The sequence below is a fragment of the Salvelinus fontinalis genome, chromosome 4 (genome assembly GCF_029448725.1).
Source record: "Salvelinus fontinalis isolate EN_2023a chromosome 4, ASM2944872v1, whole genome shotgun sequence".
Lineage (NCBI taxonomy): Eukaryota > Metazoa > Chordata > Actinopteri > Salmoniformes > Salmonidae > Salvelinus > Salvelinus fontinalis.
In genome coordinates this window covers 25497336-25518773 of record NC_074668.1, presented here as the reverse complement: position 1 = coordinate 25518773, position 21438 = coordinate 25497336, and the positions used below count along the sequence as shown (strand labels likewise).

At 47.7% G+C, this 21438-nt stretch overlaps 1 protein-coding gene across 7 annotated transcripts in view; it reads right to left on the bottom strand.

Annotated features, from left to right (window-relative positions):
* LOC129853431 (multiple C2 and transmembrane domain-containing protein 1-like) overlaps positions 1–21438 on the bottom strand; it is a 247599-nt gene that overhangs the window by 24814 nt on the left and 201347 nt on the right. For 4 of the 7 annotated variants that reach the window (XM_055919458.1, XM_055919459.1, XM_055919461.1 and 1 more), the window contains 2 exons: positions 13390–13446; positions 3212–3313 (listed from right to left, as the gene is read on the bottom strand). In XM_055919458.1, coding sequence (XP_055775433.1) covers positions 3212–3313; positions 13390–13446 — 159 coding nt within the window. The remainder of the gene's footprint in view (positions 1–3211; positions 3314–13389; positions 13447–21438) is intronic. The other 3 variants (XM_055919462.1, XM_055919464.1, XM_055919463.1) reach the window with 1 other exon arrangement.

The following is a 21438-nucleotide window of genomic DNA, read 5'->3' as shown; positions in this document are numbered from 1 at the left end:
CTACGAGTCAAGACGTCTGGATCATCTGGTGTGAATGTGTAGCTGATTGAAGGGTATTGAAGTAAACTAGTAGGCTGTGGTAGAAGGCGGGTAGGTAGCTGTGGCTCCTGAGGACAGAGGACAGGGCCCTCTTGGGTTAGCAACGGTGCAGAATCACAGCCCCCTGATATGGCTTAGGCCTCTAGAGCTCTAAGCAAGTAGGCATACACAAGTGTGAACACACACGCAGACACACACACACATACACAACCACACACCAAGAGCTCACCCATACAGCTAGCAAAGCATCCCAAGCGATGTAACAATTAGATAGAGGACTTGAGGTGCTATTAGCTCCTGTGATCTGTCAACGGTCACCTGACTTAAAGTGGAACTGACAGCGTTATAACTACTTTACAGATATGAAACAAACAGACAATCATAATCTCAATCAAAAACATCACATTTACAGTTTATGCTACAAAACCAACTTTATAAGAGGTTTTAAAAATAGGTTCTATTTGACTCAACATTCCATGACGTACACTAAAGCATTGTTGGCAGAATAGATGTATACAGTTCAATGCATGATTAATATAATTCACCAATATATTTCTTGGTAGTCCAAAACATATTTCTATCAGGCTGGCCTGTTACATTATTTGCTGCCTCCATTCAGGATGCACTGTTTCAGCTTCAATGACTCAATATTTTGGACAAAAACGGACGAATGTAACTAAGGCTGGGAATGTCTTGGGGCGGCAGGTAGCCTAGTGGTTACAGCATTGGGCCAATAACCGAAAGGTTGCTAAATCGAATCCCCGAGCTGACAAGGTAAAAATATGTCGTTCTGCCCCTGAACAAGGCACTGTTCCTAGGCCGTCATTGTAAATAATAATTTATTCTTAACTGACTTGCCTAGTTAAATAAAGGTTAAATCAAATAAAAATAAATAAATTGTAGGACTGGATGAAGTGAGTGACTTTTCCTCCTCATATTATTTTTTCGGTGTCTACACACAGCTAGAGATGCAGGTGTCATTTGGTTACCTTGAGAGAACTTGAACGACAGTTATCCAGTTAGCATATCTCTTAGTTAGGAAATTCACTCCGGCTATCTACTCCGATTTCAGAGAACTTGAACGACTGTTATTCAGTTAGCATATCTCTTAGTTAGCATATTCACTCCGGCTATCTACTCCGATTTCAGAGAACTTGAACGACTGTTATTCAGTTAGCATATCTCTTAGTTAGCAAATTCACTCCGGCTATCTACTCCGATTTCAGAGAACTTGAACGACTGTTATACAGTTAGCATATCTCTTAGTTAGCAAATTCACTCCGGCTATCTACTCCGATTTCAGAGAACTTGAACGACTGTTATCCAGTTAGCATATCTCTTAGTTAGCATATTCACTCCGGCTATCTACTCCGATTTCAGAGAACATGAACGACTGTTATTCAGTTAGCATATCTCTTAGTTAGCAAATTCACTCCGGCTATCTACTCCGATTTCAGAGAACTTGAACGACTGGTGTCCAGTTAGCATATCTCTTAGTTAGCATATTCATTCCGGCTATCTACTCCGATTTCAGAGAACATGAACGACTGTTATTCAGTTAGCATATCTCTTAGTTAGCAAATTCACTCCGGCTATCTACTCCGATTTCAGAGAACTTGAACGACTGGTGTCCAGTTAGCATATCTCTTAGTTAGCAAATTCACTCCGGCTATCTACTCCGATTTCAGAGAACTTGAACGACTGTTGTCCAGTTAGCATATCTCTTAGTTAGCAAATTGTGTAGAATGTGTAGAATAAGTGATGAATTTAAGAAGGAGCAACACCGGCTGAATATGACCCGCGGCAGTAAACGTAGGCCAAAAAAAGTTATAGTTAGTCACAAACACTCTCGATAACATGTAGCTAAACAGCTTAGCTAACCAGCTCTGCAAAGGGCGAGTAAACTGGTTAGAGTGAGGTGTTCTCTCATTTTTGTCTAGACGTAGCTAGCTAGCAAGATAGCCAACTTTAGCCAGTTAGGTTGGGTGCTTGGTTGCAGGCAAGCTGCAGAAGGACTAGTAGGAAAGCATTTGCCATCGTTTATGAGTGCAATTTTGATGGCCAACTAGCTGAAAAAGTTTGAGAGGGTTTATCTAATGTTCCTTTGTTAGATTTTAGCTCATCTTGCTCTGGCTAGCATTAGTTGTTGATCTTGTTGTTGATGTACATAACTGAGGGAGAGAGAGCCTACCTTTTCATGCTTGTTTTATCAATAAGACTGTAAAGTTCCCAAATGTAAGAGGACTCTGGGGGTGTTTACATATTTGCAGACATCCATTCAGATGTATTTTGTGGCTTTTGGCAAATGTATTGTAATGATCTAAAGTCACGATGTTGCAACAGTCTGTAAACACACAGTCCAGTTCGAAGTGAATGATGGCAGGCCGGTGTGGCAAATTACTTGTTTGCATAAAGGCCGACTGTAGCTCTGATTGGCTGTAGCGCAACGGTCTGCATAGACTCCGGTTCTGGTTTTACTTACTGCAGTGTCTATTAATTGTCCAAACGCGTCGCCGCTTTCCCACTCTTTATTGCTGTAGAATTTTCACAAATGCCTTAGTATATGTCATTTCCAAACATTCTAAGAATTTATGAAAACGTGAAAATGACCATATCTAAGTGCTCGCTTGACAGAAAATGTTTTAAAAAGTGTCATATTCTTCCTGTGGGTGTATATGAACAGATTTGAAGAAGATTTCATGTTGCTAAACTGCTGTCAATTCCACTTTAACACAGTGGAGAGTTATCATATGGAGAACAGAGACAATGATCGATGCATGATGATCTGGCCCAGTAAGTGGTTCAAAGAGCTAACTCCCCTTTCACAGAGGATGCAGTGCATGCTATGGTTGTACCAGTGTCATTGTCTCTTTCAGTCTCTCTTTCCTTACTGGGAGGGATCCTACATTCCTGCAGTCATATAAGAGGGTGCACCTTTCCATGCTGGACCACCTCACCCCCCCGCCACACCCCGAAGGGGACTGGGTTGGGGCGGGGTGGTGGATAACGACCGTGCGTGTGTGTTTTTTACGGAGCGAGCGTGTAAGTGAGACGAGAACAGGGACAGGCAGTACACAGAGAGCCTTGCAGGCGGAGCGGCTGGACAGACGAACGATGTGCCATAGAAGCCAGACAGAGACACCGGCAAGGCCAGGGGCGTGGCCACACTTACCAACATCACCCGTATCCACTCAAAGTGCCAGGAAGCCAACATATCCTCGAGGATATGGCTTTCAGGCAGTCGCCCGTCCTCCGAAGGGCCAGGTCTAGGCACCTTGTGGGTCAGAATAGATTAAGATTTTTTTTTAACCAGGGACACAAAGGAAGGGTTAAAACAAGGCTGAGCTGCAGAAATGTGGGGGGAATAGGATAGAGAGGGGTTAAAACAAGGCTGAGAAGCAGACATCTTGGGGAATAGGAGAGAGAGGGTTTAAAACAAGGCTGAGAAGCAGACATCAAGGGGGAATAGGAGAGAGAGGGGTTAAAACAAGGCTGAGAAGCAGACATCAAGGGGGAATAGGAGAGAGAGGGGTTAAAACAAGGCTGAGAAGCAGACATCTGGGGGAATAGGAGAGAGAGGGTTTAAAACAAGGCTGAGAAGCAGACATCTGGGGGAATAGGAGAGAGAGGGGTTAAAACAAGGCTGAGAAGCAGACATCTGGGGGAAGAGGATAGAGAGGGGTTAAAACAAGGCTGAGCAGCAGACATCAAGGGGGAATAGGAGAGCGAGGGGTTAAAACAGGGCTGAGAAGCAGACATCTGGGGGAAGAGGATAGAGAGGGGTTAAAACAAGGGTGAGAAGCAGACATCAAGGGGGAATAGGAGAGAGAGGGGTTAAAACAAGGCTGAGCAGCAGACATCTGGGGGATAGGGGAAAGAGGGGTTAAAACAAGGCTGAGCTGCAGAAATCTGGGGGGAATAGGAGGGAGAGGAGTTCAAACAAGGCTGAGCAGCTGACATCTGGGGGGAATAGGAGGGAGAGGGGTTCAAACAGGGCTGAGCAGCTGACATCTGGGGGAATAGGAGAGAGAGGAGTTCAAACAAGGCTGAGCAGCAGACATCTGGGGGGAATAGGAGGGAGAGGGGTTCAAACAAGGCTGAGCAGCAGACATCTGGGGGAATAGGAGGGAGAGGAGTTCAAACAGGGCTGAGCAGCAGACATCTGGGGGGAATAGGAGGGAGAGGAGTTCAAACAGGGCTGAGCAGCTGACATCTGGGGGAATAGGAGAGAGGAGTTAAAACAAGGCTGAGCAGCAGACATCTGGGGGGAATAGGAGGGAGAGGGGTTCAAACAAGGCTGAGCAGCTGAAATCTGGGGGGAATGGGAGGGAGAGGAGTTCAAACAAGGCTGAGCAGCTGACATCTGGGGGAATAGGAGAGAGAGGAGTTCAAACAAGCCTGAGCAGCTGACATCTGGGGGGAATAGGAGGGAGAGGGGTTCAAACAGGGCTGAGCAGCTGACATCTGGGGGAATAGGAGAGAGAGGAGTTCAAACAAGCCTGAGCAGCTGACATCTGGGGGGAATAGGAGGGAGAGGGGTTCAAACAGGGCTGAGCAGCTGACATCTGGGGGAATAGGAGAGAGAGGGGAAAATAATCCACCTGATGTGTTCGAAAAAATGTCAAACAATGTGGCACACTGTTGAACAAGACAATACACTTTTCTCCCCTCCTTTTAGTTTTTTTCTTCCCCTCTCTATTAGCCAAACATGATTCAAATGCAGTTCATATGAGCGTCTTCGGGAAAAAGGGTGGGTAAAAATAAAATAAGAAAAAAATTGGCACAAAAGTGAAAAGCGTATTTTACAGCGTGAAGCTCTTCATCCTTCAGAGGCAGGGAGAAGAAAAGAACTCCAAGCAGCTCTAACTTTTTTTTCTCCCATTCTCCTCTGCATTTAAAAAACCCTGAACGTGTTACCTGAGGACACGCATGGCAAATCACAAGCCCAATAGCCCCAGAGCAACTTTTCAGTCACACTTTTTAGAGTATTAAAATAATCCCCCGCGTACTCTTTAGACCAATTACATCGGAGCGTGCAGCTATCGGCAGATCTGCGAGCTGCCGCGACTCTGGCGGCTCCTGCTATCTGCAGATAAGCACCAGCTCCCTCCATGCCCAGATCCACACTGTCACAATGCTACCCAAACCAGGATCAGATCTTGCAGAATTACACACTGCTGAGAGGTTACCTGCGTTTTCCTCTCTAATGTCAGGGAGACAGGGAGAGAGACAGAGAGGGAGGAAAACGGATAAAGAAAGAGAGGGAAAGGGAAGGATAGAAAGAGCAGCACAGAAACAACGAGAGTACAGAGAGAGAGAAAAGGAGAGATAGATGGAGAAGAAGAAGTGGGAGAGAGAGAGGGGTAACGATAGATGTGAAATGGGGTGCAGCGTATTAAGGTTCTGCTGTTAAGCCCAGGGGTCATAGAAATGGGAGTGTGTTGCTATGGTGCCCCGGGTGTTGACGTAGCGATACAGCAGTGGTTAATACCCAGGCACCTGCCAGGCCATCGATATACACAGAGCTGCTATCAGGCTGCCACAGCTGCCTTTGCACTCTCATTAGATCCTCCACAAGGTAATGGCAAAGAGATTAGCAACTTTTTATTAGTAGATAGAATCTTCCTATTCTCGCCTAAACAGCATAGCAGTCATATCACTAGATTTTTTTCTTTCTCTCTGATTGATTGTCAGGCGGAACCCACTGAAAGCTCCCATTGATTTCTTGTGTTTTTAACAAAACACAATAAATTAACAAGACAAATAGTGTTTTTACGTGAATTATACTGAACAATGTTGCAGTGTGTTCCCTGTGTGTGTGTGTGTGTGTGTGTGTGTGTGTGTGTGTGTGTGTGTGTGTGTGTGTGTGTGTGTGTGTGTGTGTGTGTGTGTGTGTGTGTGTGTGTGTGTGTGTGTGTGTGTGTGTTGGTGTGTGTTGGTGTGTGTTGGTGTGTGTGTGTGTGTGTGTGTGTGTGTGTGTGTGTGTGTGTGTGTGTGTGTGTGTGTGCGTGCGTGCGTGCGTGCGTGTGTGTGTGTGTGTGTGTGTTTCTCCTTCTGGGAGAGGGATGATAAAAAGCCTGCCTCAGCACTACAGAGTAGAAGGATTAAAATATAAAGAGATGACTAGAGAGAGGCAGCTTTTCATCTTTCAAGAGATCCTTACTTTAACTTAGCATATTCATCACAACTGAATCCCCATGAATGTTAGATTGAATAGTAGAGAATTGTCTGTGTTATTCACATTGTGCATCTGTCTATATAGTAATGCCTAGGAAGCATATTGGGGAAAGGGGATAGACAAGTGTTTAACAATCGGAAAATCTACACTGTACATACACCTAATAATACATTTAGTTTTAGCCTAAAGAAGAATGTTTCAAATGTTAATGAGTCAACATAACAAGAAACAAACAATGCTTTCTAGAGACGATACCACTCAGGGTACCTCCCTGTAACATGTGACCTACAGCAGTCAGAGTGCTGTCTTGGTATGTTTCTAAACCAAGCCTGGAGTGTACGTACAGGCCTCTATGTGTACCATACACATTCAAATACTCTAGGACAGAGAGAGTACACCCAGCATCACACAGAGAGAGACACAGGGAGGAAGAGAGATACACCGGGGGGAAGAGAGAGACACCAGGGGGAAGAGAGATACACCGGGAGGAAGAGAGAGACACGGGGAGGAAGAGAGAGACACAGGGAGGAAGAGAGAGACACAGGGAGGAAGAGAGAGACACCGGGAGGAAGAGAGAGACACCGGGGGGAAGAGAGAGACACCGGGGGGAATAGAGAGACACAGGGAGGAAGAGAGAGACACCGGGAGGAAGAGAGAGACACCAGGGGGAAGAGAGAGACACCGGGAGGAAGAGAGAGACACCGGGAGGAAGAGAGAGACACCGGGGGGAAGAGAGAGACACAGGGAGGAAGAGAGAGACACCGGGAGGAAGAGAGAGACACAGGGAGGAAGAGAGAGACACCGGGAGGAAGAGAGAGACACAGGGAGGAAGAGAGAGACACAGGGAGGAAGAGAGAGACACAGGGAGGAAGAGAGAGACACAGGGAGGAAGAGAGAGACACCGGGAGGAAGAGAGAGACACAGGGAGGAAGAGAGAGACACCGGGGGGAATAGAGAGACACAGGGAGGAAGAGAGAGACACAGGGAGGAAGAGAGAGACACAGGGAGGAAGAGAGAGACACCGGGAGGAAGAGAGAGACACCGGGGGGAAGAGAGAGACACAGGGAGGAAGAGAGAGACACAGGGGGGAAGAGAGAGACACCGGGGGGAAGAGAGAGACACCGGGGGGAAGAGAGAGACACCGGGGGGAAGAGACACCAGGAGGAAGAGAGAGATACCGGGGGAAGAGAGAGACACAGGGAGGAAGAGAGAGACACCGGGGGGAAGAGAGAGACACCGGGGGGAATAGAGAGACACCGGGAGGAAGAGAGAGACACGGGGGGAAGAGAGAGACACAGGGAGGAAGAGAGAGACACAGGGAGGAAGAGAGAGACACCGGGGGGAAGAGAGAGACACAGGGAGGAAGAGAGAGACACAGGGAGGAAGAGAGAGACACCGGGGGGAAGAGAGAGACACCGGGGGGAAGAGAGAGACACGGGGAGGAAGAGACACCAGGAGGAAGAGAGAGACACAGGGAGGAAGAGAGAGACACCGGGAGGAAGAGAGAGACACAGGGAGGAAGAGAGAGACACCGGGGGGGAAGAGAGAGACACCGGGGGGAAGAGAGAGACACCGGGGGGAAGAGAGAGACACAGGGAGGAAGAGAGAGACACAGGGAGGAAGAGAGAGACACCGGGGGGAAGAGAGAGACACCGGGGGGAAGAGAGAGACACAGGGAGGAAGAGAGAGACACAGGGGGGAAGAGAGAGACACCGGGGGGAAGAGAGAGACACCGGGGGGAAGAGAGAGACACCGGGGGGAAGAGACACCAGGAGGAAGAGAGAGACACCGGGGGAAGAGAGAGACACCGGGGGGAAGATAGAGACACAGGGAGGAAGAGACACCAGGAGGAAGAGACACAAGGAGGAAGAGAGAGACACCGGGGGAAGAGAGAGACACCGGGGGAAGAGAGAGACACCGGGGGGAAGAGAGAGACACCGGGGGGAAGAGACACCAGGAGGAAGAGAGAGACACCGGGGGAAGAGAGAGACACTGGGGGGAAGAGAGAGACACCGGGGGGAAGATAGAGACACAGGGAGGAAGAGACACCAGGAGGAAGAGAGAGACACAGGGAGGAAGAGACACAGGGAGGAAGAGACACCAGGAGGAAGAGAGAGACACAGGGAGGAAGAGAGAGACACGGGGAAGGGAGAGGAAGAGAGAGAAGATGGAATGGGATGAAGATAGAGAAAGGTAAGGGGAGGGAGGGAGAGAGAGAGAGAGAGGGAGGAGAGAGGGAGAAGGCTGACATCTGTAGTAGAGGTGTGTGAGTGTGGTAAGCTTGTGAGCAGGACATGATTGCATTGTATATCCTATCTGGCTAGCGGTGGTCCTAAGGCGAGGGGAGAGCGACTGCAGTGACCAGCCATGGTAGTGAGTGTAATCTCAGAGCTCCTCCAGCTCGCTTTCGCTCCCCCTCCGGGACACAGGGCTATCACACACATCACAGCATGCGCGGACACACACACACACACACACACACACACACACACACACACACACACACACACACACACACACACACACACACACACACACACACACACACACACACACACACACACACACACAAATGAAGACACAGAGGTGATGTCACCCTGGAGATGATTACTTTACTCCAGCCGTGTAAGACAAGGCTGCAACATAGACGTCATTCAGCTCCTACAGATAATACTGGTGACTCTGTCATATACCTACACCTGTACAGTATTTCAGCTTCAGATCTACCTATACGTTTTCATAAAATATTGCATGCGGTATGTGCATCTGTGTGTGTGTGCGTCTGTCTGAAGAATGATGTCTGTTTATTAAGCATACAGGTGTGTATTCTCTCTCTCTCTCGATGAGTGAGCAGCCGGCGGTGTGTGTGTCGACTGGGAGTGCGGTGGCGGCGTGTTCGCCCCCCCCCCCCCCCCCCAGATCCCCTGTGGTGTGGGCCTGTCTGGTAGGTGACAGGCAGGGGCCCAGAGAGATATGGACGCAGGGAGGGAGGCAGGCATGCAGGAGGAGGAGGCGGACGAAGATGAGAAGGAGGAGGAAGATGAGAAGGAGGGGGAGGAGGAGGAGGAGGGAAACACAGAGTTGATCTCCATTCTTTCTTGGCCCCTTCATGTGCCATCTTGGGTTTAACAACTGAGCCGTCCACGTCAATTAGCCTGGACTTTGGACTTACGAGAATAAGTGACTAATATCAGCATTGGCTCAGAAGAAAGACACTTTTCACGATTGGCCAACAATCTGTTAAGGGAATACACATGTGGCGGCCTATGCAAAGCCCTGAAGGGGTCCTTTCCCAATGAAAAACAGGTGCTCCACTTTTTTGCCATGTAATACCTAATTTAGCCCTGGGAGCAAAGGTTATCCAGCTAATAGCTAGCTGCCTTGTGGTGTACTGGGAAGAACAGAACACACGGCCAGAACTGAACATCTGGGACGGATTGCACATACTTGCAACATATGCTTCAGGTTCAATTAAAATGAGGCCTCGGCCCATTTATTAATCTTTTTTTCTACCTCTGAGTCGTAAAAAAAAGGCCTCCTCTGACCTGACCTTAATATTATACATTTTGAGCAAAGAAAAGAGGTAATGAGAGTGTCAGGTCACTTCAATTCCTAGGAGAGGGAATAGTAAAGACACATTTGTTCACCTTCAAAACTCCATTTGATGTGCACTTAACCAGGGATACCGAAAAAAAGAAGAAGGTTTGGGAATAAATGAGAAGGGGGGGCATGAATGGAGGAGGGAGGGTGGTTGGGGGAGAGAGATATTGGCGAAATAAAGAAGAAAAATACCCCCTTTCAACTTCTCTACAGCTCAAACGGAATGTTTACAGTTGAGGGGAGCAATAGATCAAAATGTATGAAGCCAGAGTTGTTCAATTGTAGCCTTTGTGGTCACCTTGCTATCCGGCTCCCCAGCCCTGTATGCAGAAAGAGGAGGGCCTTCTTATGTGAAATAATCAGTTAAGGACTCAATCTGACATTGGCCCCGAGCTGCAGCTCCCTCATTTCAATATGAAAGTTGAAATGTATTTCTTTCTATAATGTGCATCTTTTCAAACGCCTGTTTTCTTTCTGAGGGGAGGAAATGCAGAAAAATAAAAGGCGAGAGATATAAAGAGGGGAAAAGTTTCAAGGTTTTCTAAGGCACATCTTCAGTTGACGCCCTGTACATTGTAGCCTTGGAACTTTGCTGCCATGGAAATTTTCCGTCAGAGCCACTGGAGGACAATGGGGAATCGAAATGCAGAGACGCATGTGGTCTGACTACACATAATATCGTCTTTTTTAACCCTGTGAACTCACATTGGCACTTAATTCAAAGCCTAAAATAACTCCTCTCAAAATTAAGAGACTTCAGGCTATATCATTTTAGATAGCAAATTGCTTAGTCAAACATCCCATACAATTACCATAAAAATAACAGACTGAACAGATTTTGCCAAAAGTGGTACCAAGACATACTAAAACGAATCAGATTCTGTAATGGTGACGTTGACCCATGCTGACTAGAACTAGAAGGGACCAGGACGTTACAAGCTGGTATGGCTACTCTCTGGCACTGTGTAAACGAGCCAGCTAACCACTAAAGCAGCCACCTGTTTTTACCTGATAGCTGCTGTTTTATTACTTGGAAAATGAGAAGAGAACGCTTCTAAATCAAATCAAATTTTATTTGTCACATGCGCCGATTATTATTATATATTTTTTATTTATTTAACCTTTGGTACTCTATGGAACTCCTTATAACAGCCGGTTGTGATACAGCCCGGGATCGAACCCGGGTCTGTAGTGACGCATCTATCTTTAACGAGTGCGCTGAGAGTCGGGCAGCAAGTACAGGGAGTGAGTGTTTTAATAAATAAACAGAATAATAAACACGAAACACAAACAACGCACCGACATGAAACAGTCAATAACACCCGAGGAAAGAACCAAGGGGAGTGACAGATATAGGGGAGGTAATCAAGGAGGTGATGGAGTCCAGGTGAGTGTCATGAGGCACAGGTGTGCTTGACGATGGTGACAGGTGTGTGGGATAATCAGCAGCCTGATGACCAAGAGGCCGGAGAGGGAGTATACGTGACACTAGCACTGCGATGCAGTGCCTTAGACTCCTGCGCCACTCAAGGAACCACTCAAGGAACAATGCAGAGAAATAGAGTAAAGAAAATATTAGAAAAGTATCAAATAAAATAAAAAGTAACACATTAAGAAGCTATATACAGGGGGTACTGGTACCGAGTCAATGTGTGGGGGTACAGGTTAGTCGAGGCAATTTGTACATGTAAGTTGGGGTAAAGTGACCATGCTTAGATAATAAACAGCGAGTAGCAGCAATGTAAAAACAAAGTCAAAAGTCAATGTAAAGAGTCTGAGTAGCCATTTGATTAGGTGTTCAGGAGTCTTATGGCTTGGAGGTTAGAAGCTGTTAGAAGCCTTTTGGTCCTAGACTTGGTGCTCCGGTACCGCTTGCCGTGCGGTAGCAGAGAGAACAGTCTATGACTCGGTTGACTGGATTCTTTGACAGTATTTTGGGCCTTCCTCTGACACCGCCTTGTATATAGGTCCTGGGTGGCAGGAAGCTTGTCCCCAGTGATGTAGTGGGCCGTACGTACTACCCTCTGTAGCGCCTTACGGTCAGATGCCGAGCAGTTACCATATCAGGCGGTGATGCAACCGCTCAGGATGCTCTCAATGGTGCAGCTGTAGAACCTTTTGAGGATCTGGAGATCCATGCCAAATCTTTTCAGTCTCCTGAGGGGGAAAAGGTGTTGTCGTTTCGTGCCTTCTTCACAACTGTCTTGGTGTGTTTGGACCATGATAGTTCATTGGTTATGTGGACACCAAGGAACTTGAAACTCTCGACCCGCTCCACTACAGCCCTGTCTATGTTAATGGGGGCCTGTTTGGCCCTCCTTTTCCTGTAGTCCACAGTCAGCTCCTTTGTCTTGATCACATTGAGGGAGAGGTTGTTGTCCTGGCACCACACTGCCAGTTCTCTGACCTCCTCCCTATATGTTGTCACATTGTTGTTGGTGATCAGGCCTTCCACTGTTGTGTCATCAGCAAACTTAATGAGGGTATTGGAGTCGTGCTAGGCCACGCAGTCATGGGTGAACAGGGAGTACAGGAGGGGACTAAGTATGCACTCTTGAGGGGCCCCAGTGTTGAGGATCAGCATGGTAGATGTGTTGTTACCTACCCTTACCACCAGGGGGCGGATCTAGGATCCAGTTGCAGAGGGAAGTGTTTAATCCCAGGGTCCTTAGCTTAGTGATGAGCTTTGTGGGCACTATGGTGTTGAATGTTGAGCTGTAGTCAATGAACAGCATTCTTTCATAGGTGTTCCTTTTGTCCAGGTGGGAAAGGGCAGTGTGGAGTGCGATTCAGATTACGTCATCTGTGGATCTGTTGGGGCGGTATGCAAATTGCAGTGGGTCTTGGGTTTCCGGGATGATGGTGTTGATGTGAGCCATGACCAGCCTTTCAAAGCACTTCATGGCTAGCGACGTGTGCCACGAGTGCCACAGGGCGGTAATCATTTAGGCAGGTTACCTTCGCTTACTTGGGCACAGAGACTATGGTGGTCTGCTTGAAACATGTAGGTATTACAGACTCGGTCAGGGAGAGATTGAAAATCACAAATACTGACAACCATGATACTATGCATGACGAGGTTACAATGGGTAGAGAATGTAATGTACAGTGAGTTAGGAACCCCCCACCCCGAAAGTGTTCCACAGGGATGCTGGCCCATGTTGACTCCAATGCTTCCCACAATTGTCAAGTTGGCTGGATGTCCTTTGGGTGATGGACCATTCTTGATACACACGGGAAACTGTTGAACGTGAAAAACCCAGCAGCATTGCAGTTCTTAATGTTTTGTACACTCAGTGTATGTCTGGACCCATTTCAGGGAGACAACTATCAATGTTCAAAGTGTGTGTGTGTTTGTGTGTGAGAGAATATGTGCATGTGCGCATGTGTGTGTGTGTGTGTGTGTCCGTGTGTGCAGATTTGAACGTGTGCATCTAAAGTACACGTGCCATGTATGTGTTGGTATTTCCTTTGTGTGGAACACTGTCACCTCTGAGATTTCCTGTCCCTTGACAGACAGACAGACAGACAGACAGACAGACAGACAGACAGACAGACAGAGATATAATTACCTTGTCATCTTTGTCATAGTCCTCATCCTCATCCTCCAGCAAGTCCTCCATCGCTTGCTGCATGGTGGTTGACACGGGAACAAGAGAAGAAGAGAGAGATGTAGATGTATTACGTGGGGCAGACAGGCCTTCTTATTAATTCTCATTTCTACAAATTGCACGATGCATACTGTACATGTACTGTACATATGGCTGATGTCTACACAAGGCAATACAGGGCTGATTGTAGTCTCTTAGACTTCCAGACCAAGCTGAACCCATCTCTAACCTATACCCAGTCCCCCAGCTCTCCCATCACTATAGGGGAGTAGAAAGGAGGAGAGCGTAGAAGAGGGACTCCAGCAGAGTAAGCCCAATAACAAAGAAGTGTAACTATGTGCTTCACTGGTCCAAAACCGATGAAACAATAGCCATTTCAGCAGGCCACCAATCCCTCCACTTAACCCCCACACACACGCACACGGAGAGAGAGAATGAGAGGGAGGGAGAGGGAGAGAGAGAGAGAGATTGAAAGCAATGATGAAAGATAAATCTTTCCATACAGTATGTATCTGGGAATGCTGAAGTAAAGATTGGGATGTGGAAGAAAATAGGTTTTCATGGAAACACTTGCCCTTAACTTCCTGTCTGTGAATGACGAGAAGTTGACTCTAAAAAGAGGAGTTGTGAGAAGGTTGTTGTTTTGATCTTTCAGATAAAACCCATAAAGACCACCATAATTAGACATACAAGGCCTCTCAAATCACCTACAATAGGCCTAAATAAAGTATCTATACAATCTAAACACATGAAATTGATTCAAAACGACAGACAACGGCAGACAGAGTCAGTAGTATCACACGTGGTCGTGCTGCCTGCCTGAGAAGTACTAGAACAGCACAGATCGTTACCCCCCCATCTGTCGATCACACATCAAAGCTACAAGGTCAGAAGGAGCAGCAGTACCATAAACAAACAGGCGCATCATAAACCTGTGAGCTGCCAAGAGCTGCATTTATCTTCTCTCATAACCCCTACCCAACCCCCGCCCTGCCTCCGCAAACAAGTTGGAGAAATCCAAAAACCATTGCTTCATAAAACAATAGCTTTTTTCCCTTTGTTTTATTGGAATAATAAATAAAAAAGTGACATAAGCTTCTTATGTAAATACAGCTTCCTGCTGAAATCAAGATGGCTTCAGCTCCAGTTGTGTGTGGAGGGAGTAAATAGTAGTCAGAGCAGCAGTGTCTGTTTATAGTTCAGTAGTGTTGGCTAACGACTTCTATTTCTGCCTATTCACCGGGATCCATTGGTCCAGACGAGACAACTGTCACCTATCAGCAAGTGCTATACAAGAAAGACCTAGGCACTTGTAGGGCAGACCCCGAAGATACTCTTCTAATCAACTGTATTCAAGAGGTGCCTCTGTGTTGTCTTAGGAATTCAACATTCTCTGTGTCACACCTCTGGGAGGAATGTAGGTCTTATATCTGACTGGAGGTTAGCTTTACAGTAATACTATTGGTCAACAACTTAGCTTTGGAATCCAAACAACTCAGATAGATATGAAAGGGTCTTAGATGAATTGTTCTTTCTGTTATTTATACAGTTAAGATGGCGCCGAAGAGGATGGCTGACGTTTTACATGCCCGTAAGCAATTGTGCTATTTTGTTAGTTTTTTATTGTTATTATTATTTAATTAACTTATTGTGTACATAATGTTGTTGCTACCGTCTTTTATGACCGAAAATAACTTCTGGACATCAGAACTGGGATTACTCACCACGAACTGGAAGAATCTTTTCCCTTTAACGAGTCCGACGAGAAAGATACTGCTCTCCCGGGAAGAGGCCCAGATCCTCGCCATTTGCGTGAAGAAAAGACGGAGGAAAAGAGGATGCAGATCGGGCGTAGCCATGAAGTGCTTTGAAAGGCTGGTCATGGCTCACATCAACAGCATCTCCCCGCATACTCTAGACCAACTCCAATTTGCATACTGCCCCAACAGATCCACAGATGACGCAATCTCAATCGCACTCCACACTGACCTTTTCACACCTGGACAAAAGGAACACCTATGTAAGAATGCTATTCATTGACGACAGCTCAGCGTTCAACATCATAGTGCCCACGAAGCTCATCACTAAGCTAAGGACCCTGGGACTAAACACCTCCCTCTGTAACTGGATCCTGGACTTCCTGACAGGCCGCCCCCAGGTGGTAAGGGTAGGCAACAACACGTCTGCCACGCTGATTCTCAACACTGGAGCCCCTCAGGGGTGTGTACTTAGTCCCCTCTTGTATTCCCTTTTCACCCATGACTGCGTGGCCAAACACGACTCCATCAACATCATTAACTTTGCTGACGACACAACAGTGGAAGGCCTGATCACTGATAACGACGACACAGCCTATAGGGAGGAGATCAGAGAACTGACCGTGTGGTGCAAGGACTACAACGTTTCCCTCAATGCGAGCAAGACAAAGGAGCAGATCTTGGACTACAGGAAAAGGAGGGCCGAACACGCCCCCATTGACATAGACAGGGTTGTAGTGGAGCGGGCCGAGAGTTTCAAGTTCCTTGGTGTTCACATCACCAACGATCTATCATGGTCCAAACACACCAAGACAGTCGTGAAGAGGGCACGACAGAATCCTTTCCCCCTCAGTAGACTGAAAAGATTTGGCATGGGTCCCCAGATCCTCAAAAGGTTTGACAGCAGCACCATCAAGAGCATCCTGGCGGTTGCATCACCGCCTGGTATGGAAACTGCTAGGTATCTGACCGTAAGGTGCTACAGAGGGTGGTACGTACGGCCCAGTACATCACTGGGCCAAGCTTCCTGCAATACAGGACCTATATAATAGGCGGTGTCAGAGGAAAGCCCATAAAATTGTCAAAGACTCCAGAAGTTATAGACTCTTTCCTCTGCTGCTGCACGGCAAGCGGTACCGGAGCGTCACGTCTAAAACCAAAAGGCTCCTTAACAGCTTCTACCCTGAAGCCATAAGACTGCTGAACAATTAATCAAATGGCCACCCGGACTATTACATTGAACCCCCCCTCTATTTGTTTTGTACACCGCTGCTATTTGCTGTTTATTATCTACGCATAGTCACTTTACCCCTACCTACAATTATTATTGTTATGTTATTGTGTTACTTTTTATACGTTTTTTCTTTAGTCTATTTGGTAAATATTTTCTTAACTCTCCTTGACCTGCACTGTGTCACGCCCTGATCTGTTTCACTTGTCCTTGTGATTGTCTCCACCCCCCTCCAGTTGTTGCCCATCTTCCCATTATCCCCTGTGTATTTATATCTGTGTTCTCTGTTTGTCTGTTGCCAGTTCATCTTGTTTGTCAAGTTAATCAGCATGTTTCTCAGCTCCTGCTTTTCCCCAGTCTCTCTTTTTCTTGCCCTCCTGGTTTTGACCCTTGCCTATCCGGACTCTGAGCCCGCCTGCCTGACCACTCTGCCTGCCCCTGACTCTGAGCCCGCCTGACCACTCTGCCTGTTCTGACTCTGAGCCCGCCTGCCTGACCCCTCTGCCTGCCCCTGACCCTGAGCCTGCCTGTCGTCCTGTACCTTTGCCCCACCACTCTGGATAATCGACCCCTGCCTGCCTTGACCTGTCGTTTGCCTGCCCCTGTTGCTGTAATATACATTGTTACTTCAACACAGTCTGCACTTGGGTCTTACCTGAAACGTTATACACTGTTTGTTAAGGGCTAGTAAGTAAGCATTTCACGGTAAGGTCTACACTTGCTGTATTCGGCACATTTGACAAATAAAGTTTGATTTGATTTGTTCCTGACATGCTCTGCTGAGATACAGTCTTTCTTTCTCTCTCCACCCCAAGGACTCTTGGGGCATAGCCTTCCATTCTATGATTTCTCTCTCTTACACTCTGACCATGCTTAGAACAATGCCTTGTAATGCTTGTTCACGTTATTTTTTTACTTAAACTTTATGCCTTGTATGTGAATCCATTCATTTTACAAAGTAATTAAATACACTTGTATTTAGAATCCATTCTCAGAAATTTCTTCACTGCATATTATTGGCTAATTGCTTAGTCTTATCATGAGTCGCATGTGAGGTATTCATAATATCATACATGATAAATATTACTACGCAATGTGTTAGAATCAACAATCATAAAGGAAGCACAAAAAAGAGATCATGGATTTTTCCAAACACTGCCTTTACTACAGTACACAGCACACTATCATACTGTAGGCCCCATGCTATCTAAAACAGAGCTATCAACTATAGATAGGCATAACCCAGAGACAGAGGGAATGATAGTCGTTCCCGTGTTTTCTCCTCCTCCTCCCGTCTAGCCTGCGGTAAAGAGAACAGCCTTGTTCACCGGTACGAGAGTGTGTAAAATGTATAAATAAAAGGAAAGACATGTCATCTCATCAGCCCTGAAGATTTCCACAGCTAAACGCTGCGTCTCCGGAAGACATCAATTACCAGCGCCGCACTGATGAATTCAGCCCCCCCCCCCCCCAATTCTGTAATGACGAATACTGTTTGTTTATCGTATCATTCAGCTGTTTATCCCCTTATCACATCGTCTGAATTACTATCATTACAACCCGACGCTTCAAAGACTCACTGATGACAGGAATGTGGAACGCTCACCCAGCCTGCAACGCTCTTCAATCCAACACTTTACCAAAGGGGAAATTAACATACTCAAGGCGTTCAAATCTCCGGAACGATACAGGTTATACTCACAGATTACAGAGGGTACATGTACATAAACAAATATTCAGGTGAAATACGTCAAATACAGAGCTCGGTGAAACGTCTAAATAAAGTATAGAGCATTTAGTGTGGAGTGGTGCTTGTGAACACATGCTCTGGAGGGCATGAGTCCTGCAGGGTTTATGTGTGTCTGGCTTGTTTAAAACCAGTTTATAGGGTCAGGGCCATGGCAAGCCATTTCCTGTGTTCAGTCATTAAGCCCCAGTAGGCCTCACATCCTGACACCTGTGTGCCCTAAAGGAGCAGGGAGCAGAAGATATGGATGTACAGTAGGAAACTAGAGCAGACTTTTACTAGGCCCGCTGGCTAGGGGGAGGAGAGTGAATAGTAACACTACAGTGGATGTGTGTACGCCGGACTACCACTCAGGGCTTGGATGGGTCGATGAACCTAAAAACACACACACACAAGGATAAACACACACAGGCACAGGGATAAACACACACACACTAGACAAGATAGAAATCACCCTTTGTCATGCAAACGCCATCCCCCTCTCTCCCTCCGACCCCCACCAAGTCTCCCTCACTCCACTACCGTCAAGCTGGCTGAAGACAATCCACTATCTCTGCTCTCTTTCTCCTAACCTTTCAAGTGATAGCCGCTAGGGGAATAACAGCCGCTAGGGGAATGACAACAGCTAGGGGAATGACAACCGCTAGGGGAATGACAACCGCTAGGGGAATAACAGCCGCTAGGGGAATAACAGCCGCTAGGGGAATGACAGCCGCTAGGGGAACGACAGCCGCTAGGGGAACGACAGCCGCTAGGGGAACGACAGCCGCTAGGGGAACGACAGCCGCTAGGGGAACGACAGCCGCTAGGGGAACGACAGCCGCTAGGGGAATGGTAGCCGCCAGGGGAATGACGGCCACCAGGGGAGTGACGGCCGCTAGGGGAATGACGGCCGCAAGGAGAATGAAGGCCGCTAGGGGAATGACGGCCGCTAGGGGAATGACAGCCGCTAGTGGAATAACAGCCGCTAGGGGAATAACAGCCGCTAGGGGAATGACAGCCGCTAGGGGAATGACAGCCGCTAGGGGAATAACAGCCGCTAGGGGAATGACAGCTGCTAGGGGAATGACAACCGCTAGGGGAATGACAGCCGCTAGGGGAATGACGACCGCTAGGGGAATAACAGCCGCTAGAGGAATGACAGCCGCTAGGGGAATAACAGCCGCTAGGGGAATGACAGCTGCTAGGGGAATGACAACCGCTAGGGGAATGACAGCCGCTAGGGGAATGACGACCGCTAGGGGAATGACAGCCGCTAGGGGAATGACGACCGCTAGGGGAATGACAGCCGCTAGGGGAATAGACGCCAAGACAGACATCCCAACGAAAATGAAGGTAAACTCTCCTTTTTTTTCTCTCATCTCTTCCCCCCTCTCCTCCTCCTGGTTTTCCACCTTGATATGTGAGAGGGTTTTAACCTCTCCAGCTGCTCGGGTCTTCCCATCTCCAGGCCCTGCTTGGCATGCTGTCTGTGTGCGTGTCGTGTGTGTGTGTGGTGTGTAGGTTTTGGCTCTGGAGGAGAGGGGCGATCAGAGGGGAGAGCTGGAAGACTGATAAGGAGTGTAGGCAGGCAGAATCTATCTGACCTGACCCTTCATAAGCTGCAGAGCCCTGTCCCTCACAGGGAGGCCTTCTGTCTGGACTGACTCAGCCCTGGCTCACCCAGCAGGGGGCAGGGAGGGGTGAGGTTGGCTGCTATTATTGATCACACAAACCACTCCAAGTGCCAATCATTATCATGACAACATTCAACAGCGATACATAGAATATGTAATCACTTTCATTTCCACTGTGGTGGCATACACATGTCAGCATTGAGTCAGTCAGAACAATGCAAAGGGAACCAACATCTGAGTTTTGTTCTAACAAGACTGGGATAGACTTTTTTTGTATCATTGTGTCTTGGAAAGGGCTGGTATGTGTGGTAGAGAGAGGGCTGGTCTGTGTGGTAGAGAGAGGGCTGGTATGTGTGGTAGAGAGGGCTGGTCTGTGTGGTAGAGAGAGGGCTGGTATGTGTGGTAGAGAGAGGGCTGGTCTGTGTGGTAGAGAGAGGGCTGGTCTGTGTGGTAGAGAGAGGGCTGATATGTGTGGTAGAGAGAGGGTTGGTCTGTGTGGTAGAGAGAGGGCTGGTCTGTGTGGTAGAGAGAGGGTTGGTCTGTGTGGTAGAGAGGGCTGATATGTGTGGTAGAGAGAGGGCTGATATGTGTGGCAGAGAGAGGGCTGATATGTGTGGTAGAGAGAGGGTTGGTCTGTGTGGTAGAGAGGGCTGATATGTGTGGTAGAGAGAGGGCTGATATGTGTGGCAGAGAGAGGGCTGATATGTGTGGTAGAGAGAGGGCTGATATGTGTGGTAGAGAGAGGGTTGGTCTGTGTGGTAGAGAGGGCTGATATGTGTGGTAGAGAGAGGGCTGATATGTGTGGCAGAGAGAGGGCTGATATGTGTGGTAGAGAGAGGGCTGATGTGTGTGGTAGAGAGAGGGTTGGTCTTTGTGGTAGAGAGAGGGCTGGTCTGTGTGGTAGAGAGGGCTGGCATGTGTGGAAGAGAGAGGGCTGGTATGTGTGGTAGAGAGAGGGCTGGTCTGTGTGGTAGAGAGGGTTGGTATGTGTGGTAGAGAGAGGGTTGGTCTGTATGGTAGAGAGAGGGCTGGTCTGTGTGGTAGAGAGGGCTGGTATGTGTGGTAGAGAGAGGGTTGGTCTATGTGGTAGAGAGGGTTGGTATGTGTGGTAGAGAGGGCTGGTATGTGTGGAAGAGAGAGGGCTGGTATGTGTGGTAGAGAGAGGGTTGGTATGTGTGAAAGAGAATGGGCTGGTATGTGTGGTAGAGAGGGTTGGTGTGTGTGGTAGAGAAAGGGCTGGTATGTGTGGTAGAGAGAGGGTTGGTATGTGTGGTAGAGAGTGTTGGTCTGTGTGGTAGAGAGAGGGCTGGTATGTGTGGTAGAGGGAGGGCCGGTATGTGTGGTAGAGAGAGGGCTGGTCTGTGTGGTAGAGAGAAGGTTGGTCTGTGTTGTAGAGAGAGGGCTGATATGTGTGGTAGAGAGAGGGTTGGTATGTGTGGTAGTGAGAGGGCTGGTATGTGTGGTAGTGAGAGGGCTGGTATGTGTGGTAGAGAGATGGTTGGTCTGTGGGGTTGAGAGAGGGCTGGTCTGTGTGGTAGAGAGAGGGTTGGTCTGTGTGGTAGAGAGAGGGCTGGTATGTGTGGTAGAGAGGGTTGGTCTGTGTGGTAGAGAGAGGGTTGGTCTGTGTGGTAGAGAGAGGGCTGGTCTGTGTGGTAGAGA